The 20,336-nt window shown below is 44.8% G+C and overlaps 2 protein-coding genes and 1 long non-coding RNA gene across 3 annotated transcripts in view; all 3 read right to left on the bottom strand.

Annotated features, from left to right (window-relative positions):
* LOC143035954 (uncharacterized) overlaps window positions 1–14,791 on the bottom strand; it is a 113,577-nt gene extending 98,786 nt beyond the window's left edge. The window contains exons 1-2 of the long non-coding RNA XR_012967342.1: window positions 14,692–14,791; window positions 12,576–12,604 (exon numbers count right to left, since the gene is read on the bottom strand). This is a non-coding gene — a long non-coding RNA (uncharacterized LOC143035954). The remainder of the gene's footprint in view (window positions 1–12,575; window positions 12,605–14,691) is intronic.
* Window positions 14,792–15,193: 402 nt separating this feature from the next.
* Window positions 15,194–17,579, bottom strand: LOC143035693 (uncharacterized). Its single transcript, XM_076202557.1, has 4 exons — window positions 17,524–17,579; window positions 16,714–16,876; window positions 16,286–16,652; window positions 15,194–16,077 (listed from the first exon to the last, which is right to left on the bottom strand). The coding sequence occupies exons 1-4, from the start codon at window positions 17,577–17,579 to the stop codon at window positions 15,194–15,196; spliced, it is 1,470 nt and encodes a 489-aa protein (XP_076058672.1).
* Window positions 17,580–17,730: 151 nt separating this feature from the next.
* LOC143035692 (uncharacterized) lies at window positions 17,731–18,879 on the bottom strand. The gene has a single exon (XM_076202556.1). The coding sequence runs from the start codon at window positions 18,877–18,879 to the stop codon at window positions 17,731–17,733; it is 1,149 nt and encodes a 382-aa protein (XP_076058671.1).
* Window positions 18,880–20,336: the final 1,457 nt, after the last annotated feature.

The raw sequence follows: 20,336 nt of genomic DNA, 5'->3' as shown, positions 1-20,336 counted from the left end.
GAGCCTTCCAAAGTTCGGCCTTTTGACGTTTATGCCTGTGGCAGGGATACCGTCTCCCTGACTGCTGTGCCATTGCACTGCAGGGCATCCCAGGCCGCCCCGGACCTGTGGATGTCATAGCGGCTAAATCGCTGGAGGTCACCAAAATGACCCATAAGCAAAAAAATCTCAAAGGGGGTACCCCATGGAATTTGGGGGGAAATCCCAAGGTCAGCGATTTCCTCCAAACTTGCGACACAAGTAGACAGTGGGATAGGGTGCACATCAATGTAGACAGCACAATCCTCAGACCAAGGGTGTCGCCGGGAGAGCCCTCCAAAGTTCGGCCTTTTGACGTTTATGCCTGTGGCAGGGATACCGTCTCCCTGACTGCTGTGCCATTGCACTGCAGGGCATCCCAGGCCGCCCCGGACCTGTGGGTGTCACAGCGGCTAAATCGCTGGAGGTCACCAAAATGACCCAAAAATGGACAAAAACCGTCATGTCTCCGATTTGGCCAAAACTTACTCTAGAGGGAGAGAGTCGTCCACAGGGCACAGCGAGGTAGTCTTGGGGAACATGGACCCAAGGACGAGGTTGTGGCGACCAGCCAGATTTGTGTGTAATTTTCCCCTCTCATTTCCACCTGTTGGCGCCCGTACTTTTAGCCTGAGCAGTATCTAAGTGCGATCCGCAAGAGCCCTGGTGGCCCTCGACCTGTAGCTGTGGTGACCCAATCGTGGTAAGTGGCCAAAATGACCCTCAAAATTACCAAAATTACCCACGGATTTGGCCAAAAACAGTCATTTCTCCGATTTGGCCCAAACTTACTCCAGAGGGAGAGAGTGTCGTAATAATACTCGCATCATAAAGTATAGTCACCGCTTATATCGATCGTTCTCTCTTTCACACGTGAGTATTGATAACCATAGAAAATGTGATGAAGACAGTTTAGAGCAGTGGTTCCCAAACTGGGGGAAATTTCCCCCTGGGGGGAAATTTGAAGCTACCAGGGGGAAATAATTAAACTACCTACTAACTAAAAAAATCTCTGATGGATTTTCTCATGTCTCAGAGAGAGTGAATGCCTGTTTATCAGTATATTTGCACATTTGAAAAATAAATTAGTAAATAGTCACAGTGTATTTGAACTACTCTTTCCCTGCTACACATGAAAGGGGAAATCTGGATAGTTGACCTGGGTGCAGGGGGAAATGACAGAAAAAAGTTTGGCCACTGGTTTAGAGAGTATGTCATTACGCAGGGGCAACTACAATATAATCAAGACGCCGATATGGCAGCCTCGCGTATCCACTTGCTCCTCATGCCGCATAGTATGGAAGGGGTTAAACTATATCATCAATCATTATTATTATTATTATTAATATTATTATTATATAATTGTCCCAAAATCCCTGGACAGTGGAAGGAGGAGGGGATGATTGAGGGGCATGAGAATTCTCATACACTGGGAAATTGATGAAAGGGGATAGCTGCAGTTGAGAGCCAAAGTCCAGGAAATTTGAGACGCCGGCCGGGATAACGCACGTTCCCTTCAACCCGAGCGTGTAATTTCGAAGGGTTAATTAAACAGAACATACTACACTGACTCTAATAGGATTTAAGATATCTCCACAATCAGTGACATGCAATTGATATTCAAAATGTAATCTATAGTCCGGCGCACGGTATGGGTTTTAGAGGCATAAACGTCATTTTTGTGAACTTTGGATGGCTCTGACGGAGAGACCCTTGGTGTGAGGATTGCGCGGTCTTCGGTGATGTGGACCCTGTGCCACGGTGTACTTGTGGCGCAAGTTTGGATGAAATCGGTGACTTCGGATTTCTGCCGAAATTGCAAAGGGTACCCCCTTGGTGTTTTTTTGGGTTTGGGTCATTTTGGTCACCTCGACCGATTTGCTTGGTATTGGAGCCACAGGTCCGGGGCGGCCTGGGATGCCCTTGGGTGCAATGGCCGGGAAGTCCGGCGCACGGTATCCCTTTTAGAGGCATAAACGTCATTTTTGTGAACTTTGGATGGCTCTGACGGAGAGACCCTTCGTGTGAGGATTGCGCGGTCTTCGGTGATGTGGACCCTGTGCCACGGTGTACTTGTGGCGCAAGTTTGGATGAAATCGGTGACTTCGGATTTCTGCCGAAATTGCAAAGGGTACCCCCTTGGTGTTTTTTTGGGTTCTGGGTCATTTTGGTGACCTCGACCGATTTGCTTGCTATTGGAGCCACAGGTCCGGGGCGGCCTGGGATGCCCTTGGGTGCAATGGCCGGGAAGTCCGGCGCACGGTATCCCTTTTAGAGGCATAAACGTCATTTTTGTGAACTTTGGATGGCTCTGACGGCCAGACCCATGGTCTGAGGATTGCGCGGTCTTCGGTGATGTGGACCCTGTGCCACGGTGTACTTGTGGCGCAAGTTTGGAGGAAATCGGTGACTTCGGATTTCGGCCGAAATTGCAAAGAGTACCCCCTTGGTGTTTTTTTGGGTTCTGGGTCATTTTGGTGACCTCGACCGATTTGCTTGCTATTGGAGCCACAGGTCCGGGGCGGCCTGGGATGCCCTTGGGTGCAATGGCCGGGAAGTCCGGCGCACGGTATCCCTTTTAGAGGCATAAACGTCATTTTTGTGAACTTTGGATGGCTCTGACGGCCAGACCCATGGTCTGAGGATTGCGCGGTCTTCGGTGATGTGGAGGGTGTGCCACGGTGTACTTGTTATATACGTATCTGGTTAGAGACTTTCTACCCTGACCGCTCTAATACCTAGCTAATACAATAAGATAATACCTCTGATTATCCCTTTGGCCTCTCCTTTAATAGTGCACTGACTGGGGATGTCCTCAAATGAGTGGATGCCCTCAGTTGAACAGAATGCTCTCGATATTCGTGGATCCATGCGGGAGGGAAATCGAGTCCAAGGATTTCATTTCCCCGATTTCGTCGGTTTTCCCGAGCACGTAAGTTCAACGCACTGAATCACTGGAGTAGAGTTGGCAAAGAACCCCGACTGAACAGTTGCTCGGCAGAAGGGTGAGCAAAAATACCAAGAAGTAGTTACTGGAAGCCGAAGAGGCCGAAGGGGCTGGAAAGAGACGAAAGAAGGAAGCACTAGGCAGTGTCACAACGCCAAAGTTGTGACACAGTTATGGAGCAAAGAGGGCAGGCAAAGGTATCCTCTACAGCCTTGAAGCTGGGAGAGCTGGCTATTCATTGAGAGTGGTGAACCATTTGCTGGCTTGTTGGGCGGCCACTCTACGTGGTCGAGCACAGGCTGACATAGTTGCCGTCGTGCCAGCTGTTGCCGTAGCTGGTGGAATAAGTGGTTCTGTGGGAGCGTCTGTCATCGTGGTTGGGTTGGGCCGATATGGAGTGGGTGTTGTGAGGTCCTCGAACCCACCGGCGTTCTCAGTGGGGTCAACTGAGCCGGTGCTATTCCTTTGTCAAATGTGTCAAGTTCTACCTCCTCCTCGGAGAGAGAGAACTCCACAGGTGGTTTAGGGTTATCCGCGGGGGAAGGAGGGTGTGTGTTTGTGCTTAGGTTGAGTTCCAGAGGGGTGGTTCGAGTGACAGAGAGTTCATATTCTCCTTTGGCAGTGCGGACTCTGACGGATCTGATAACGTTGTCAGGGTCTGGAAAAACTTGAATGCTGCGCCCAATGGATATTGGTCTCGGTAGACACCATCCAGAGTAAGAAGAACAAGGTCACGGACTCGAGGGGCACGTTGATGAGGCTTACTGAGGCGAAGGTGGCATTCTCTTAGACTCGTTAAATGTTTGTAGGACATCTGTTAGGAACTGGTAGTGTTCTCAGTGTGGTAGCTGTTTGTCATATATGTACAGCTGAAATGGGGGGGTAAGATGTTTGAATATTGTGACGTAAACTTACAGGAGTGAGAGCATTGGATGCTCTCTGTGTGAGATGGGTATAGACTGACGTGGGGGCAACGTCGTTCCCCTTACGCAAAAGGAAGACGATGCCACACCTACACATGTATGAATGAAGGCCTTGTGGCCGTGAGAAAGAGTCCTTGTGCAGGAAAGCGTTTGGTAGTTGGGGCACCCTACAACACTACGATGCAACCCTACCGTGCCCTGCTTGTTTCGAATGCCAGGGCACCTTATAGCACTACACCACACCTCCCCTCCGTCCGCGTTCGCATGACCATGGCGAGGGGTATGGTTACCCGCAAGTCCCGTAGGAAGTAGTCGCGAGTGGGGATCGGTGAACTGTCAATGGGCAATGTTAGCTCGGCGCACCTGTTTGCGTATGTCATCACCAGGACGAGCTCCAGGAAGTCGAGTGGGACTATGGCCAAGCCGAAGGAGAGGAGGGGTGTTCGGACCTCCCCGTGAATCCGTATGGCAGAGTTGCGGTCTCTGTCTTCGACGTCAAGGTAGTCCGGAAGCGTTCCGTTGCGGGGGGCAGGTGAGATATGTCGGCCGCGTCGTCTGGAGGCCGGCTCCAGATATCCCCAACGTGCCTAGCTGTCGAGTGCCTATTCCTGTGATGTCCGCATCTTTGTCAGGCAGCACGGCGCGGGCGCTGACAAGTGGCGGAGGGCGGTCGGACGGAAGCGTCCTGTTGCGAGGGGCACGTGAGATATGTCGGCCGAGTCGTCCGCGCCGAGAGAGTAGGATCCCGGGAACGAGCTAAATGATGTCGCCCGACTGCTGGTCCACGGTGGGCGTGGTTGCCCACTCTTTTTGGCCGACGTGCCTCGGCCTGGCCGCTGACCGTATTGGAGCACCCCGCGGACGGGCTAAGTGATGTCGGCCGACTGCTGGTCCACGGTGGGCGGGGTTGCCAACACCTTCTGGCCGAGGTGCCCCGGCCCGGCCGCTGACCGTGGTGTAGGAGCCCGCGGACGGACTAAGTGATGTCAGCCGACTGCTGGTCCACGGTGGGCAGGGTTGCCAACACCTTCCGGCCGAGGTGCCCCGGCCCGGCCGCTGACCGTGGCGGAGGACCCCGCGGACGGACTGCTGGTCCACGGTGGGCGGGGTTAGCCCGCGCCTTCCGACCAACGTGCCCCAGCCCGGGCGCTGACCGTGGTGTAGGACCCCGCGAACGGGCTAAGTGATGTCAGCCGACTGCTGGTCCACGGTGGGCAGGGTTAGCCCGCGCCTTCCGGCCGACGTGCTCCGGCCCACGAACGGGTTAAGTGATGTCGGCCGACATCCATTTTCCAACATTGTCATTTTCCTCCATGCAGAATAATGCCAAAACTTTATATAAGAAACCCGTCCCCTAACTTTTAACATGCAAAAATGCTTGACCATCATGACTGTGGTGGAGCTTAGATTCAATACCATAAGTCAGGTTCATTTTCAAATCAGTCACACTAACCCACTTCCTTACATTTACCATGCTAAAGTGCTTGGTCATCATGACTGTCATGAAGCTTCTCGAAAGACAGGTTCATTTTGAACTCAGTCACAGTGACCCGTTTCCTTACTTTTAATATGCTAAAGTGCATGCCCATCATGACTGTGGTGGAGCTTCGGTTGAACACCCCAAGTCAGGTTCATTTTGAACTCAGTCACAGTGACCTACTTCCTTACTTTTACCATGCTAAAGTGCTTGGCCATCATGACTGATGTGGAACTTAGGTTGAATACCCTTAGTCAGGTTCATTTTGAACTCAGTCACAGTGACTCACTTCCTTACTTTTACCATGCTAAAGTGCTTGGCCATCATGAGAGTGATGGAGCTTCTCGAAAGTCAGGTTCATTTTGAACTCTGTCACAGTGACCCGTTTTCTTACTTTTAACATGCTAAAGTGCTTCGCCATCATGACTGTGATGGGGCTTAGGTTGAATACCCTAAGTCTGGTTCATTTTCAACATAGTCACAGTGACCCACTTCCCTACTTTTACCATGCCTAAGTCAGGTTCATTTTGAACTCAATCATAGTGACCCACTTCCTCACTTTTACCATGCTAAAGTGCTTGGCCATCATGAGTGTAATGGAGCTTCTCGAAAGTCAGGTTCATTTTGAACTCTGTCACAGTGACCTGTCTCCTTACTTTTAACATGCTAAAGTCCTTGGCCATCATAACTGTGGTGGAGATTAGGTTAAGTACTCTAAGTCAGGTTAATTTTGAACTCACAGTGACCCACTTCCTTACTTTTACCATGCTTAAGTGCTTGGCTATCATGACTGTCATGGAGCTTCTCACAAATCAGGTTCATTTTGAACTCAGACACAGTCACCCGTCCCCTAACTTTTAACATGCAAAAGTGCATGAGCATCAATACTGTGGTGTACCTTAGGTTGAATACCCTAAGTCAGGTTCTTTTTGAACTCAGTCACAGTGACCCATCCACTAACTTTTAACATGCTAAAATGCTTCACCATCATGACTGTGGTGGTGCTTAGGTTAAATACTCTAAGTCAGGTTCATTTTGAACTCAGTCACAGTGTCCCACTTCCTTACTTTTACCATGCTAGAGTGCTTGGCCATCATGACTGTGGTGGAGCTTAGGTTGAATACTCTAAGTCAGGTTCATTTTGAACTCAGTCACAGTGACCCACTTCCTTACTTTTAACATGCTAAAGTGCTTGGCCATCATGACTGTGATGGAGCTTCTCGTAAGTCAAGTTCATTTTGAACTCAGTTACAGTGGCCCACATCATTACTTTTAACATGCTAAAGTGCTTGGCCATTACGACTGTGGTGGAGCTTAGGTTGAATACTCTAAGTCAGGTTCATTTTGAACTCAGTCACAGTGACCCACTTCCTTACTATTACATGGAGCTTCTCACAAATCAGGTTCATTTTAAACTCAGACACAGTCACCCGTCCCCTAACGTTTAACATGCAAAAGTGCTTGAGCATCAATACTGTGGTGTACCTTAGGTTGAATACCCTTATTCAGGTTCATTTTGAACTCAGTCACAGTGACCCATCCACTAACTTTTAACATGCTAAAATGCTTCACCATCATGACTGTGGTGGTGCTTAGTTTAAATACTCCAAGTCAGGTTCATTTTGAACTCAGTCACAGTGACCCACTTCCTTACTTTTAACATGCTAAAGTGCTTGGCCATCATGACTGTGATGGAGCTTCTCGTAAGTCAAGTTCATTTTGAACTCAGTTACAGTGGCCCACATCATTACTTTTAACATGCTAAAGTGCTTGGCCATTACGACTGTGGTGGAGCTTAGGTTAAATACCCTAAGTCAGGTTCATTTTGAATTCAGTCACAGTGACTCGTTTCCTTACTTTTAACACGCGCATGGTCATCATGACTGTGGTGGAGTTTAGGCTGAATACCCTAAGTCTGGTTCATTTTCAACTCAGTCACAGTGACCCATTTCCTTACTTTTACCATGCTAGAGTGCTTGTCCATCATGACTGTGGTGGAGCTTAGGTTGAATACCCTAAGTCAGGTTCATTTTGAACTCAGTCACAATGACCCGTTTCCTTACTTTTAACACGCGCATGGTCATCATGACTGTGGTGGAGTTTAGGCTGAATACCCTATGTCTGGTTCATTTTCAACTCAGTCACAGTGACACAATTCCCTACTTTTACCATGCTAAAGTGCTAGGTCATCATGACTGTGGTGGAGCTTAGGTTGAATACACTAGGTCAGGTTAATTTTGAACTCAAGTCTCAGTGACTCACTTCCTTACTTTTACCATGCTAAATTCCTTCGTCATCATGAATGTGGTGGATCTTCTTGTGTCATTTTTATTTTTAGCTTAGGTTGAATACCCTAAGTCAGGTTCATTTTGAACTTAGTCACAGTGACCCACTTCCTTACTTTTAACATGCTAAAGTGCTTGACCATCATGACTGTGATGGAGCTTAGGTTAAATACCCTAACTCAGGTTCATTTTGAATTCAGTCACAATGACCCGTTTCCTTACTTTTAACACGCGCATGGTCATCATGACTGTGGTGGAGTTTAGGCTGAATACCCTAAGTCTGGTTCATTTTCAACTCAGTCATAGTGACACAATTCCCTACTTTTACTATGCTAAAGTGCTAGGTCATCATGACTGTGGTGGAGCTTAGGTTGAATACACTAGGTCAGGTTCATTTAGAACTCAAGTCTCAGTGACTCACTTCCTTACTTTTACCATGCTAAATTCCTTCGTCATCATGAATGTGGTGGAACTTCTTGTGTCATTTTCATTTTTAGCTTAGGTTGAATACCCTAAGTCAGGTTCATTTTGAACTCAGTCACAGTGGCCCACATCATTACTTTTAACATCCTAAAGTGCTTGGCCATCATGACTGTGGTGGAGCTTAGGTTAAATACCCTAACTCAGGTTAATTTTGAATTCAGTCACAATGACCCATTTCCTTACTTTTAACACGCGCATGGTCATCATGACTGTGGTGGAGTTTAGGCTGAATACCCTAAGTCTGGTTCATTTTCAACTCAGTCACAGTGACACAATTCCCTACTTTTACCATGCTAAAGTGCTAGGTCATCATGACTGTGGTGGACCTTAAGTTGAATACACCAGGTCAGGTTCATTTTGAACTCGAATCAGTGACTCACTTCCTTACTTTTACCATGCTAAATTCCTTCGTCATCATGAATGTGGTGGAACTTCTCGTAAGACATTTTCATTTTTAACTCAGTGACGCGTTTCCTTACTTTTAACATGCTAAAGTGCTTGGCCATCATAACTGTGGTGGAGCTTAGGTTGAATACTCTAAGTCAGGTTCATTTTGAACTCAGTCACAGTGACCCACTTCCTTACTTTTACCATGCTAGAGTGCTTGGCCATCATGACTGTGGTGGAGCTTAGGTTGAATACCCTAAGTCAGGTTCATTTTGAACTCAGTCACAGTGACCCACTTCCTTACTTTTAACATGCTAAAGTGCTTGACCATCATGACTGTGATGGAGCTTCTCGTAAGTCAAGTTCATTTTGAACTCAGTTACAGTGGCCCACATCATTACTTTTAACATGCTAAAGTGCTTGGCCATTACGACTGTGGTGGAGCTTAGGTTAAATACCCTAACTCAGGTTCATTTTGAATTCAGTCACGACCCGTTTCCTTACTTTTAACACGCGCATGGTCATCATGACTGTGGTGGAGTTTAGGCTGAATCACCTAAGTCTGGTTCATTTTCAACTCAGTCACAATGACACAATTCCCTACTTTTATCATGCTTTTACCATGCTAAAGTGCTAGGTCATCATGCCTGTGGTGGAGCTTAGGTTGAATACACTAGGTCAGATTCATTTTGAACTCGTCACAGTGACTCACTTCCTTACTTTTACCATGCTAAATTCCTTCGTCATCATGAATGTGTTGGAACTTCTCGTAAGTCATTTTCATTTTTAACTCGGTCAAAGTGACCCATTTCCTTACTTTTAACATGCTAGAGTGCTTGGCCATCATGACTGTGGTGGAGCTTAGTTTGAATACTCTAAGTCAGGTTCAATTTGAACTCAGTCACAGTGACCTACTTCCTTACTTTTACCATACTAGTGTGCTTGGCCATCATGACTGTGGTGGAGCTTAGGTTGAATACCCTAAGTCAGGTTCATTTTGAACTCAGTCACAGTGACCCATTTCCTTACTTTTACCATGCTAAAGTGCTTGGCCATCATGACTGTGGTGGAGCTTAGGTTAAATACCCTAACTCGGGTTCATTTTGAATTCAGTCACAATGACCCGTTTCCTTACATTTAACACATGCATGGTCATCATGACTGCGGTGGAGTTTAGGCTGAATACCCTAAGTCTGGTTCATTTTCAACTCAGTCACAGTGACACAATTCCCTACTTTTACCATGCTAAAGTGCTAGGTCATCATGATTGTGGTGCTTAGGTTGAATACACCAGGTCAGGTTCATTTTGAACTCAAGTCTCAGTGACTCACTTCATTACTTTTTACCATGTTAAAATCCTTCGTCATCATGAATGTGGTGGAACTTCTCGTAAGTCATTTTCATTTTTAACTCACAGTGACCCGTTTCCTTACTTTTAACATGCTAAAGTGCTTGGTCATCATAACTGTGATGGAGCTTAGGTTGAATACTCTAAGTCAGGTTCATTTTGAACTCAATCACTGTGACCCACTTCCTTACTTTTACCATACTAGAGTGCTTGGCCATCATGACTGTGGTGGAGCTTAGGTTGAATACCCTAAGTCTGGTTCATTTTCAACTCAGTCACAGTGACACAATTCCCTACTTTTACCATGCTAAAGTGCTAGGTCATCATGACTGTGGTGGAGCTTAGGTTGAATACACTAGGTCAGGTTCATTTTGAACTCAAGACACAGTGACTCACTTCCTTACTTTTAACATGCTAAAGTGCTTGACCATCATGACTGTGATGGAGCTTCTCGTAAGTCAAGTTAATTTTGAACTCAGTTACAGTGGCCCACATCATTACTTTTATCATGCTAAAGTGCTTGGCCATCATGACTGTAGTGAAGCTTAGGTTAAATACCCTAACTCAGGTTCATTTTGAATTCAGTCACAATGACCTGTTTCCTTACTTTTAACACGCGCATGGTCATCATGACTGTGGTGGAGTTTAGGCTGAATACCCTAAGTCTGGTTCATTTTCAACTCAGTCACAGTGACACAATTCCCTACTTTTACCATGCTAAAGTGCTAGGTCATCATGACTGTGGTGGAGCTTAGGTTGAATACACTAGGTCAGGTTCATTTTGAACTCAAGTCTCAGTGACTCACTTCATTACTTTTTACCATGTTAAATTCCTTCGTCATCATGAATGTGGTGGAACTTCTCGTAAGTCATTTTCATTTTTAACTCACAGTGACCCGTTTCCTTACTTTTAACATGCTAAAGTGCTTGGCCATCATAACTGTGGTGGAGCTTAGGTTGAATACTCTAAGTCAGGTTCATTTTGAACTCAGTCACTGTGACCCACTTCCTTACTTTTACCATACTAGAGTGCTTGGCCATCATGACTGGTGGAGCTTAGGTTGAATACCCTAAGTCTGGTTCATTTTCAACTCAGTCACAGTGACACAATTCCCTACTTTTACCATGCTAAAGTGCTAGGTCATCATGACTGTGGTGGAGCTTAGGTTGAATACACTAGGTCAGGTTCATTTTGAACTCAAGACACAGTGACTCACTTCCTTACTTTTAACATGCTAAAGTGCTTGACCATCATGACTGTGATGGAGCTTCTCGTAAGTCAAGTTCATTTTGAACTCAGTTACAGTGGCCCACATCATTACTTTTATCATGCTAAAGTGCTTGGCCATCATGACTGTGGTGGAGCTTAGGTTAAATACCCTAACTCAGGTTCATTTTGAATTCAGTCACAATGACCCGTTTCCTTACTTTTAACATGCGCATGGTCATCATGACTGTGGTGGAGTTTAGGTTGAATACCCTAAGTCTGGTTCATTTTCAACTCAGTCACAGTGACACAATTCCCTACTTTTACCATGCTAAAGTGCTAGGTCATCATGACTGTGGTGGAGCTTAGGTTGAATACACTAGGTCAGGTTCATTTTGAACTCAAGACACAGTGACTCACTTCCTTACTTTTAACATGCTAAAGTGCTTGACCATCATGACTGTGATGGAGCTTCTCGTAAGTCAAGTTCATTTTGAACTCAGTTACAGTGGCCCACATCATTACTTTTAACATGCTAAAGTGCTTGGCCATTACGACTGTGGTGGAGCTTAGGTTAAATACCCTAACTCAGGTTCATTTTGAATTCAGTCACAATGACCCGTTTCCTTACTTTTAACACGCGCATGGTCATCATGACTGTGGTGGAGTTTAGGCTGAATACCCTAAGTCTGGTTCATTTTCAACTCAGTCACAGTGACCCACTTCCTTACCTTTAATATGCTAAAGTGCTTTACCATCATGAGTGTGATGGAGCTTAGTTTAAATACCCTAACTCAGGTTCATTTTGAATTCAGTCACAATGACCCATTTCCTTACTTTTAACATGCTAAAATGCATGGTCATCATAACTGTGGTGGAGCTTATGTTGAATACCCTAAGTCATGTTCATTTTGAACTCAGTCACAGTAACCCACTTCCCTACTTTTACCATGCTAAAGTGCTTGGCCATTATGGCTGTTATACCTTACATTGAATACCCAAAGTCAGGCTCATTTTGACCATCATAACTGTGGTGGAGCTTCTCGTAAGTCAAGTTCATTTTGAAATCAGTCACAGTGGCCCACATCCTTACTTTTACCATGCTAAAGTGCTTGGTCATTACTATGGTGGAGCTTAAGTTAAATACCCTAACTCAGGTTCATTTTGAATTCAGTTACAATGACCCGTTTCCTTACTTTTAACATGCTAAAATAGCATGGTCATCATGACTGTGGTGGAGCTTATGTTGAATACCCTAAGACTGGTTCAACCTAACCTAACCTAACCTAACCATCAACAAAACAAAAGTGCTAGGAATGGACATAACATGTGTGAACATGCAAGACATGAACTTGAATAATAAAATCAATATGGTATACATAACAAATCAAAAGCATATTCTCATGCAATAAAAATAAAAACAGAGGAATACAAAAACAAAATAAAAACATGCATTATTAATATTTCATTTTAAATCAATGAAAGCTGAAAAATACATACGTTTATCAATGTCAAAGTCCCAATTTGTCCTGAAAGCATAAAAAGAAATGTTATAGATATTAATTTACTGGTGGCTCACTTTACTTAACTTTCTATTTTTTTTGCTTTTTTTTTTTTTTTTGCTTACATTATATTGATTTTCAGGTTCTCTCTTTTTGATCAATTTTTTATTGTAAAATCTTGCAAAGTAATGTACATACATACATACATATACCAAGGCTTTTTCCCCCTTACCAGGGAGGTAGCCAAAAAGGAAAAGGCATAAAATCATTCCCACCCATTCCATCCCTGAATACACTCCACACCCCTCCACCCTCCCTCCCATCTTAGCACCTCCTAGATGACGGGTCATCCCTGCACCCTGTCCACTGCCCTGGGTCAGAAGCAGTGTTGCAAGACACAGCACATCCACAGCAAGGCCGCTTCATTAAATCGGCGACCCCCCCTCTCCATCCCCCCATATAAAGGAGAGGACGGGGAGAAATCCCTTCGGGCTGCGTCAAAATTTTGCTCACACACACTACCTCATCCATCACAACATCTTCCATATACAGGTAAACGTCGACTTACGATGGCCGCGACTTACGATTGTTCGACTTTACGATGACGACGACGACGATATGATAATTTAACCCCTTCCATACGGTGCCGCACACGTAGGCGTCATGAGGAGCAAGTGGATTCGCGACGCTGCCATATCGGCGTCTTGATTATATTTATTGTAGTCACCCCTGTGTTTTTACATTCTCTCAAATGTGCCCTAAATCCCATTCTCTGTGGTTTTCAAAATTCGCGGGTGAAAGAGAGAACGATCGATATAAGCGGTGACTATATTTTATGATGCGAGTATTATTACGTCACGTCGTACGGCTGGCATTGGCTGCTGCCCGCGAGATTTAAGTTCCGTACTGAAAATACATATTATAGTGTTTGAATATGGTAAAAAGGATAAAAATAATTAAATAAACTACTGTACATGTTTAATAGGCTATATTCAGTATCTCTGGTGGTTAATATACAGGTAGGCTAGGTACAGTGACCACGGAACAGAGTGGGGATCGACTTACGATGAGATCGTCTTACGATGGCTCTATCGAAACCTAATGCCATCGTAAGTCGACGTTTACCTGTACAACCATTCTCCATTCACCCGTCTTCTGTCCTCTCCCGTCCTTCCTCAACAGACATTCCCCTCTTCCCCAAAGCCCCCTTCACCCCATCCATCCATCTCATCCTAGGACGTCCCCTCATGTTCACTCCCTCCACATCTGCCTTCCATACCTCCTTTACTAGTCTTTCTTCACTCATTCTTTCCATGTGTCCAAACCATCCTAATACTCTTTCATCTATCCTATCTCCCAACTCCCTTTCCACCCCTGTTCACCTCCTCACCTCCTCATTTCTCACTCTATCTAGCCTAGTAACCCCCATCATACTTCTCAGACTTCAAAGTAATGTAGTTGCATTTTAATATAATCATAATGTTCACTGATGAGAGTCTCAGCAAACTCACATATACCAGTATTCCTTAATTAGATTTTTACTCTTAACAATGTTATTTATCTTTGCTTTAATATCTGATTTATGAAATATGCTCTCAATATTTCTTTAAATATATCTTCAAGTGTAGTAACAAATTTGATAACATGATCACTTGCATATGATATTTCAAATACCTAATTGATTCAGAGTCCTTGTGGCATAAAAATATTTGAGAGAAATGAATAAATATATAGATAGCTTGAATCCTAAATCTTGCACAATTATGAGCATACATTGCAGAAACATACATGTGATTCAACTTTTTTTTGCTATGTATTTGGCCATTTATTCAAAATTAAGGTAAAAGTTTATAACTTTACCACTTAAGCTAAGAACATGACATAACTATATCAAAGTTGCTGTGCCTGCCTGGGGCTGCCATAAAGATATGGTATGAATTTGACATCATCAATTCATATTTCTAGCTATTTGTAAGGTATTCATCTATAATTTTCATTTCCAAGCTAAGTGACACTGCACTGACATAAAGATAAAGAAGATTTTAACTATGTTCTATTCTATTCCTCCATTTTCTGTTATAGTTTCCATGTACTGTGTATGTTGAATCTCTTACCTTTCTTTATCTTTAGGAAAAACGTGAAAAATCAGATGGGGAAAATAATTTTTCTTCTTTTTGCACACCACACATGGGTGTCACCGAAACTTTGCTTGACAGTACCATCTCCGACTCGGAAATTGCGATTCCGGATTATAGTGTTGTGCGTAATGATAGAAAGAGGACCGGAGGAGGGGTATGTACATTTATACACCACAATTTAGCATTCAACCCCCGTACAGACCTTAAGAGTAACGATGGGCTCGAAGCTGTGTGGATAGAAATATTGTTACCTAAATCGCATCCCATCTTATGTGGGGTCTGTTACAGACCACCGAAACAGATGTCCTTCTATAGCGCATTAGAATCTACCTGTTTCAATCGGGTCAATATGCATGACCAAGAAATCATTATCCTAGGTGATTTTAATAGAATCTGACAAGTACAAATAACAACCTTATTAAGGCAATGAGAGACTTGCTAATATCTCATGGCCTGACACAACTGATTGACGAGCCTACTAGAATAACAAGCTCGTCCAGGCTCGTCCTTGGTGGAGTAACAGATGATTGGGAGTCAGCGGACTCTCATCACTTGCATCATCACTGCATTTGGTAAGGGGCCGACTGTTGACTATACTTTCCGCTTCGCAGAAAAGGGTTTGCAAAACATCATCAATCATCCTGGGGCTTTTGATGATTAAAGCGAACAGTACTTTGCGTACAGACCTTATCATGCGTTCCCAAACGCCTCCGTGATGTGACGCGGAAGGCGGGTTGAACGACCACTCAACGTCACGTCGACGTGTTTCCCTTACGATCAATGATCGGTCAAGATCTCGTACACTGCGTGCTAATTCAGCCCTCGCTCCTACTAGGTTAGTACCATTGTCTGACCACACCTTACTGGGATAACCTCGCCTCGCTGTGAAGCGTACGAAACCATTGATGAATGCGTCAGTTTGTAAGCTATCAAGCTTCTCAATGTGAATAGCTCTCGTAGTAAAACACGTGTACAGACACCCGTAACGTTTCATTTCTGATCTCCCGACTTTAACATGGAAGGGTCCAAACAGGTCTACTCCTACGTACCTAAAGGCAGGCCCCCCTGGTTCACACCTCTCAGGAGGGAGGTCAGACATTCTTTGGTTCATGGGGCCCCCGTATAATCTCTTACAAACTATACAATCCATTTTGACGCGTTTCACCAATTTTCTACCCCGTATGATCCAGAATTTCTTACGCACCTGACTGAGTGTCCATTCTACTCCTACATGAGAGGAATCATGGCGATCCCGTACAATTAACGTAGACAACCTGTGGTTATGAGGGAGGATCACAGGATTTATGGCTTGCCCATTCAATGCTGCATGCTTGAGTCTACCACCAACTACTAACAGACCATCTATAAGAATAGGAGACAGTCTATATATTGAACTGGACTTTAACACAGTTTTCCCTACTTCAATGTTCTTGGTTTCATAAAAATAAGCACGCCCGTTAGGTTAGGTTGACAATTAGATTTTCAGCGTGCTTTAGTTCATGGATCTCAAGTGGTGAACTCTGCGGAATCTTCGTCTTCTTAAGGAATTGAATTAGCCTTAACCACCAACCAACGGCTTTCTTTAATTTGTAAAAGCTTGAATAGTGCTCAATCAGCGTATCGATCGGGTGTTGGGTGACGTCCGACTGACACGTCTGTACGATACTCGTGGGATGTACGTCACGCCTCACCTCCGGGTCTTCATCTTGAAGATATCCTACAAGATCATCTTGTGCTGGCCATGCACACTTGTAATTCGACAAGAAGGGAGGACCATTAAACCAAGAAACTGGCAAATTGTCTACGAAGCATCCCCGAGATAGTACGTCTGCAGGATTCTCTTCACCACTAACATGATGCCACTGATTGGCCTCTGAAACCTGTCTAATGACTGTGACACGATTTGCTACGAAGGTCTTGAACCTTCTTGTCTCGTTCTGTATATATGTCAGACCAGAAATTAGATTTGAGCAAGGGGATATCCAACTCTCTTCTAACAACAACTAATTTGGCTGCTTCAACGGCAGCCGAAATTTCCAATCTTGGTACAGTAACTCCTTTGATGGGAGCTACTCTGCCTTTACTGGCTAGTAGAGCTACATGTACTTTCCCATCTTCATTGATTGTCCTGATATAAGTGCAAGCACCAAAGGCAACCTCACTTGCATCACAAAAATGATGTCACTCTGAAGTACAACCATTTAATTCTAATGGCAAAACACATCTAGGGAAGCGAAGTCTCGAGATTTCATATAGTGAAGTTATCCATTTCAACCATTTCTGACACAAAGATATAGGAATACTTTCGTCCCAAGATATCTTAAGCCTAGTCACCTCCTGGAACAAGATCTTGGCTGGAATAATGATTGGCAAAATTAAACCTAAAGGATCGTAAGTCGAAGCAAGTTGACTCAACATAACCCGTCTAGTCACGTTCTGTGTTTGAACACCCTTGCTAACGAAAAAGAAACAATCGTTCTCGACGTCCCATTTAATCCCAAGCACTTTGCTATGCATATTCGATGTCAATTCCTTTGTTTCCTTAGCCCTGTCTAGCTCATTGATGCTCTCTAGCAATTTGACGTCTTCTTTTAACTTCAATTACTTTAAATGTCTCTTCGAGTGATCGCTACGGACTTCAACATGTCGTCAACGTAAAATGACCGGAATAACGTGTCTTTTATTTCCTCACAAGGTTGCATGTCTTCTACAGTCTTCCTCAAAGCGTAAGTGCTACTACTAGCGCACCATATTCCGCCAAAGGGATGTGAGGTCATTCTTAACTCTCTTATTTCATCACTAACATACCATAGAAACCTTAAAGCGTCTCTATCGCTAATGGAAATTTTGACTTGGTGATACATAGCCTCAATGTCGGCCGTGATGGCGTAATGATGTTGGCGAAACCTGAGTAACACGTGAATCAACTTATTGTTCAGATCTGGGCCCTGTAGGCACTGACTGTTCAGACTGACTCCGTTCTTTTGAGCAGCACAGTCGAATACGACTCTCACCTTAACCTGGTTTGGTTACGCTCGTAACAGCATGATGAGGGAGGTACCACACTTTACCATCATCTCTCTTTAAATCAACCTCGGGAACATACTCTGCATACCCCTTCTTCAACAAATCTGAAATATTCTCAGAGTATACATTCAATATTCCGGATTTCGCCAACCTTTGGTTCAAACTTCTTAATCGTCTCTCGGCGACGTCACGATTATTGGGCAAGTTTGGCTCACCTCGCCAAGGTATTGGCAGTACATAATGCCCATCTTTGCATCGTGTTTCTTTATCCCAAAGGTTGATAACCTTCTGGTCGTTCTGAGATGGTGCCCTATCTTCACATTCATTTTCCATCATCCACAAGCGTTCAACATCTGCTTCGATCGAGCTTGCAAAGCATGAGCCGACATTATGAGACTTACCTGCACTAATTGGGCCATTTACAGACCATCCAAAGTAGGTCCGCGTAGCATAAGGTTGGTGCTTATTCCCGCCTGAGCCCCCTCTGACCTCCAATGGTTTTAGGAGCCAAGCGTTGTCCATACCTATCAAAATGTCTGGCTCAGATACTTGACTAGTGTTCAAAGGTATGCCCTTTAAGTAGGGGAATTTATCAAACTCAATTTTGACAGGTGGTTGCCTAACAGGCACTCTTGGGACGACCATGACATTTGTAACACTGGCCTCTCGTCTACCATCCGGTGACGTAAGGCTAAGGGATACTACCTTTGATTGAGTTTCCCTGGTCCCCCCTAAAGTACTCTTGGTGTACTCCTTAAAGTCTCCTTTCAGACCCAACTCGTGAGCCACCCTTTCCGTGACGAAAGTAGTGTCTGATCCACTATCTAACAACGCCGTGACCTTAAGTCTATTATCCACGACAACTGGTAAAATGGGTAGATAGATCTTCGATCGAGCATCATTGACATAACCATTCATGACCACACTTGATCCTTGACACTCCGAATTTTCAACTACGCCCCCAATACTCTGAGAGTCCTTTGCCGGGACGTGGATGAATTTCGTATGCTTCAAACCACATCCGGGAACTGAACAAATGGATTGTTTGAAGCATTTGTTAGCCCCGTGCCCACCTAGTAAGCAATTGAAACACAGCTTGTGTCTTTTTACAACTTCCAACCGACATTCAGGCTTCATGCCTTTAAATTCCTCACAGTAGAACAGTCTGTGTCCTTCCCCGCACAACCACACATGTGCTACCAGCACGCCCTAACTTGACGGGGTATTTAGACTCAGATGCTGCTATATTACAACTTGTGCTCTTCACATTTTGACCCTTACCTATGGATTGCAACCTGTGTGTGTGTGTGTGTGTGTGTGTGTGTGTGTGTGTGTGTGTGTGTGTGTGTGTGTGTGTGTGTGTGTGTGTGTAAATATATATACATATGTATATATATACGCCTTCGGCCGCAGGCGTCTTCGGCAGGAGTCCACCAGATCTAGACGACTCCACCGGATCTACAAGTTTCCACCAAACGACATGACTCCACCGGATGTATAGGACTCCCGAATCCATATTACTTCACCGGATCTACAGGACTCCACCGGATCTGCAGGTCTCCGTCGGATCTACAGGACTCCGCCGGATCTACAGGACTCCACCGGCTGTACAAGACTCCACCAAATCTACAGGACTCCACCAGATCTACAGGACTTCACCGGATTTAGAGGACTCCAGCGGATTTACAGGGCTCCACCGGATTCATAGGACTTCACCGGATCCACAGGACTTCACCGGATCTACAGGACTCCACCGGATCTACAGGACTTCACCGGATCTACAGGACTGCATCGGATCTTTAGAACTCTACGGGATCAACAGGACTCCACCGGATCTACAGAACTCCACAAAATTTACAAGGCTTTACCGGACCTACAGGACTCCAGTGGATATACAGGACTTCACCTGATCTAGAGGACTCTACCGCACAAATGACAAAATGTCACAATTTTCTAATTCTAGTCAATGAGAGAATTTTCAAATGTTATCTTTATAGATACTAATTAATAATGGTAATAATAATGAGAATAATAATAATTACAAAAATGATGATACTAACGATAATGGTAATAATAACATTAGTAATAATAACACTAACAATGCTCGATCTTGTGGAGTCCATTACACGAATGGCGTCGACTTTGGTATCTAATGAGGCTTTCGCCAGGCGATTTTATTCAGCTGGGGGGAACCCTTCCACTCCAAAAAGGGTTCGTTTCTTTACGAAAATATTGTTTGTCCTCCTGGGTTCATCCTGTGGTCTTCAGGAAGGACGTCCAATGTAGAAACGTATAAAAGTTGGACTGTGAAGTCTTCTTGTTGCTGGTGACTGTGAAGTCTTCTTGTTGCTAGTGACGTATCCATCGTAATGAGAGGCAACTGGGGAGAGCTTGATAGGACTCGCGTCCTATCCAGTTGCACGATGGGCGGCAGGAGAGGCCAGTTAGGGGCAAGAGCACCTAGCACTGAGATCACCTCCAGCTTACGATAAGGAGGGCAAGGAGGACGTGGGGTCGGGCCGGGGGTCTTGTGGAACCCCGGACACCGCCTATTAGACAGAGGTCCTCCTGCCAGGCAAGGAGGACGTGGGGTC

The sequence above is a fragment of the Oratosquilla oratoria genome, chromosome 19, assembly GCF_046742065.1.
Source record: "Oratosquilla oratoria isolate Oo_2021 chromosome 19, ASM4674206v1, whole genome shotgun sequence".
Taxonomy (NCBI): domain Eukaryota; kingdom Metazoa; phylum Arthropoda; class Malacostraca; order Stomatopoda; family Squillidae; genus Oratosquilla; species Oratosquilla oratoria.
The sequence above is the reverse complement of the archived record's forward strand: the minus strand, read 5'-3'. Positions and strand labels throughout refer to the sequence as shown.

Excerpts from the sequence above, each read along its gene's own strand:
- LOC143035693 (XM_076202557.1), bottom strand. The coding sequence starts at position 17,579 with ATGTATCACCAAGTCAAAATTTCCATTAGCGATAGAGACGCTTTAAGG. Across the intron at positions 16,877-17,523 it reads GACGCTTTAAGGTTTCTATG|TGAGGTTGCCTTTGGTGCTT; the intron begins GTATGTTAGTGA and ends TTGTGATGCAAG. Across the intron at positions 16,078-16,285 it reads CAAATTAAAGAAAGCCGTTG|ATGGTCTGTTAGTAGTTGGT; the intron begins GTTGGTGGTTAA and ends CTATTCTTATAG.
- LOC143035692 (XM_076202556.1), bottom strand. The coding sequence starts at position 18,879 with ATGAAGCCTGAATGTCGGTTGGAAGTTGTAAAAAGACACAAGCTGTGT.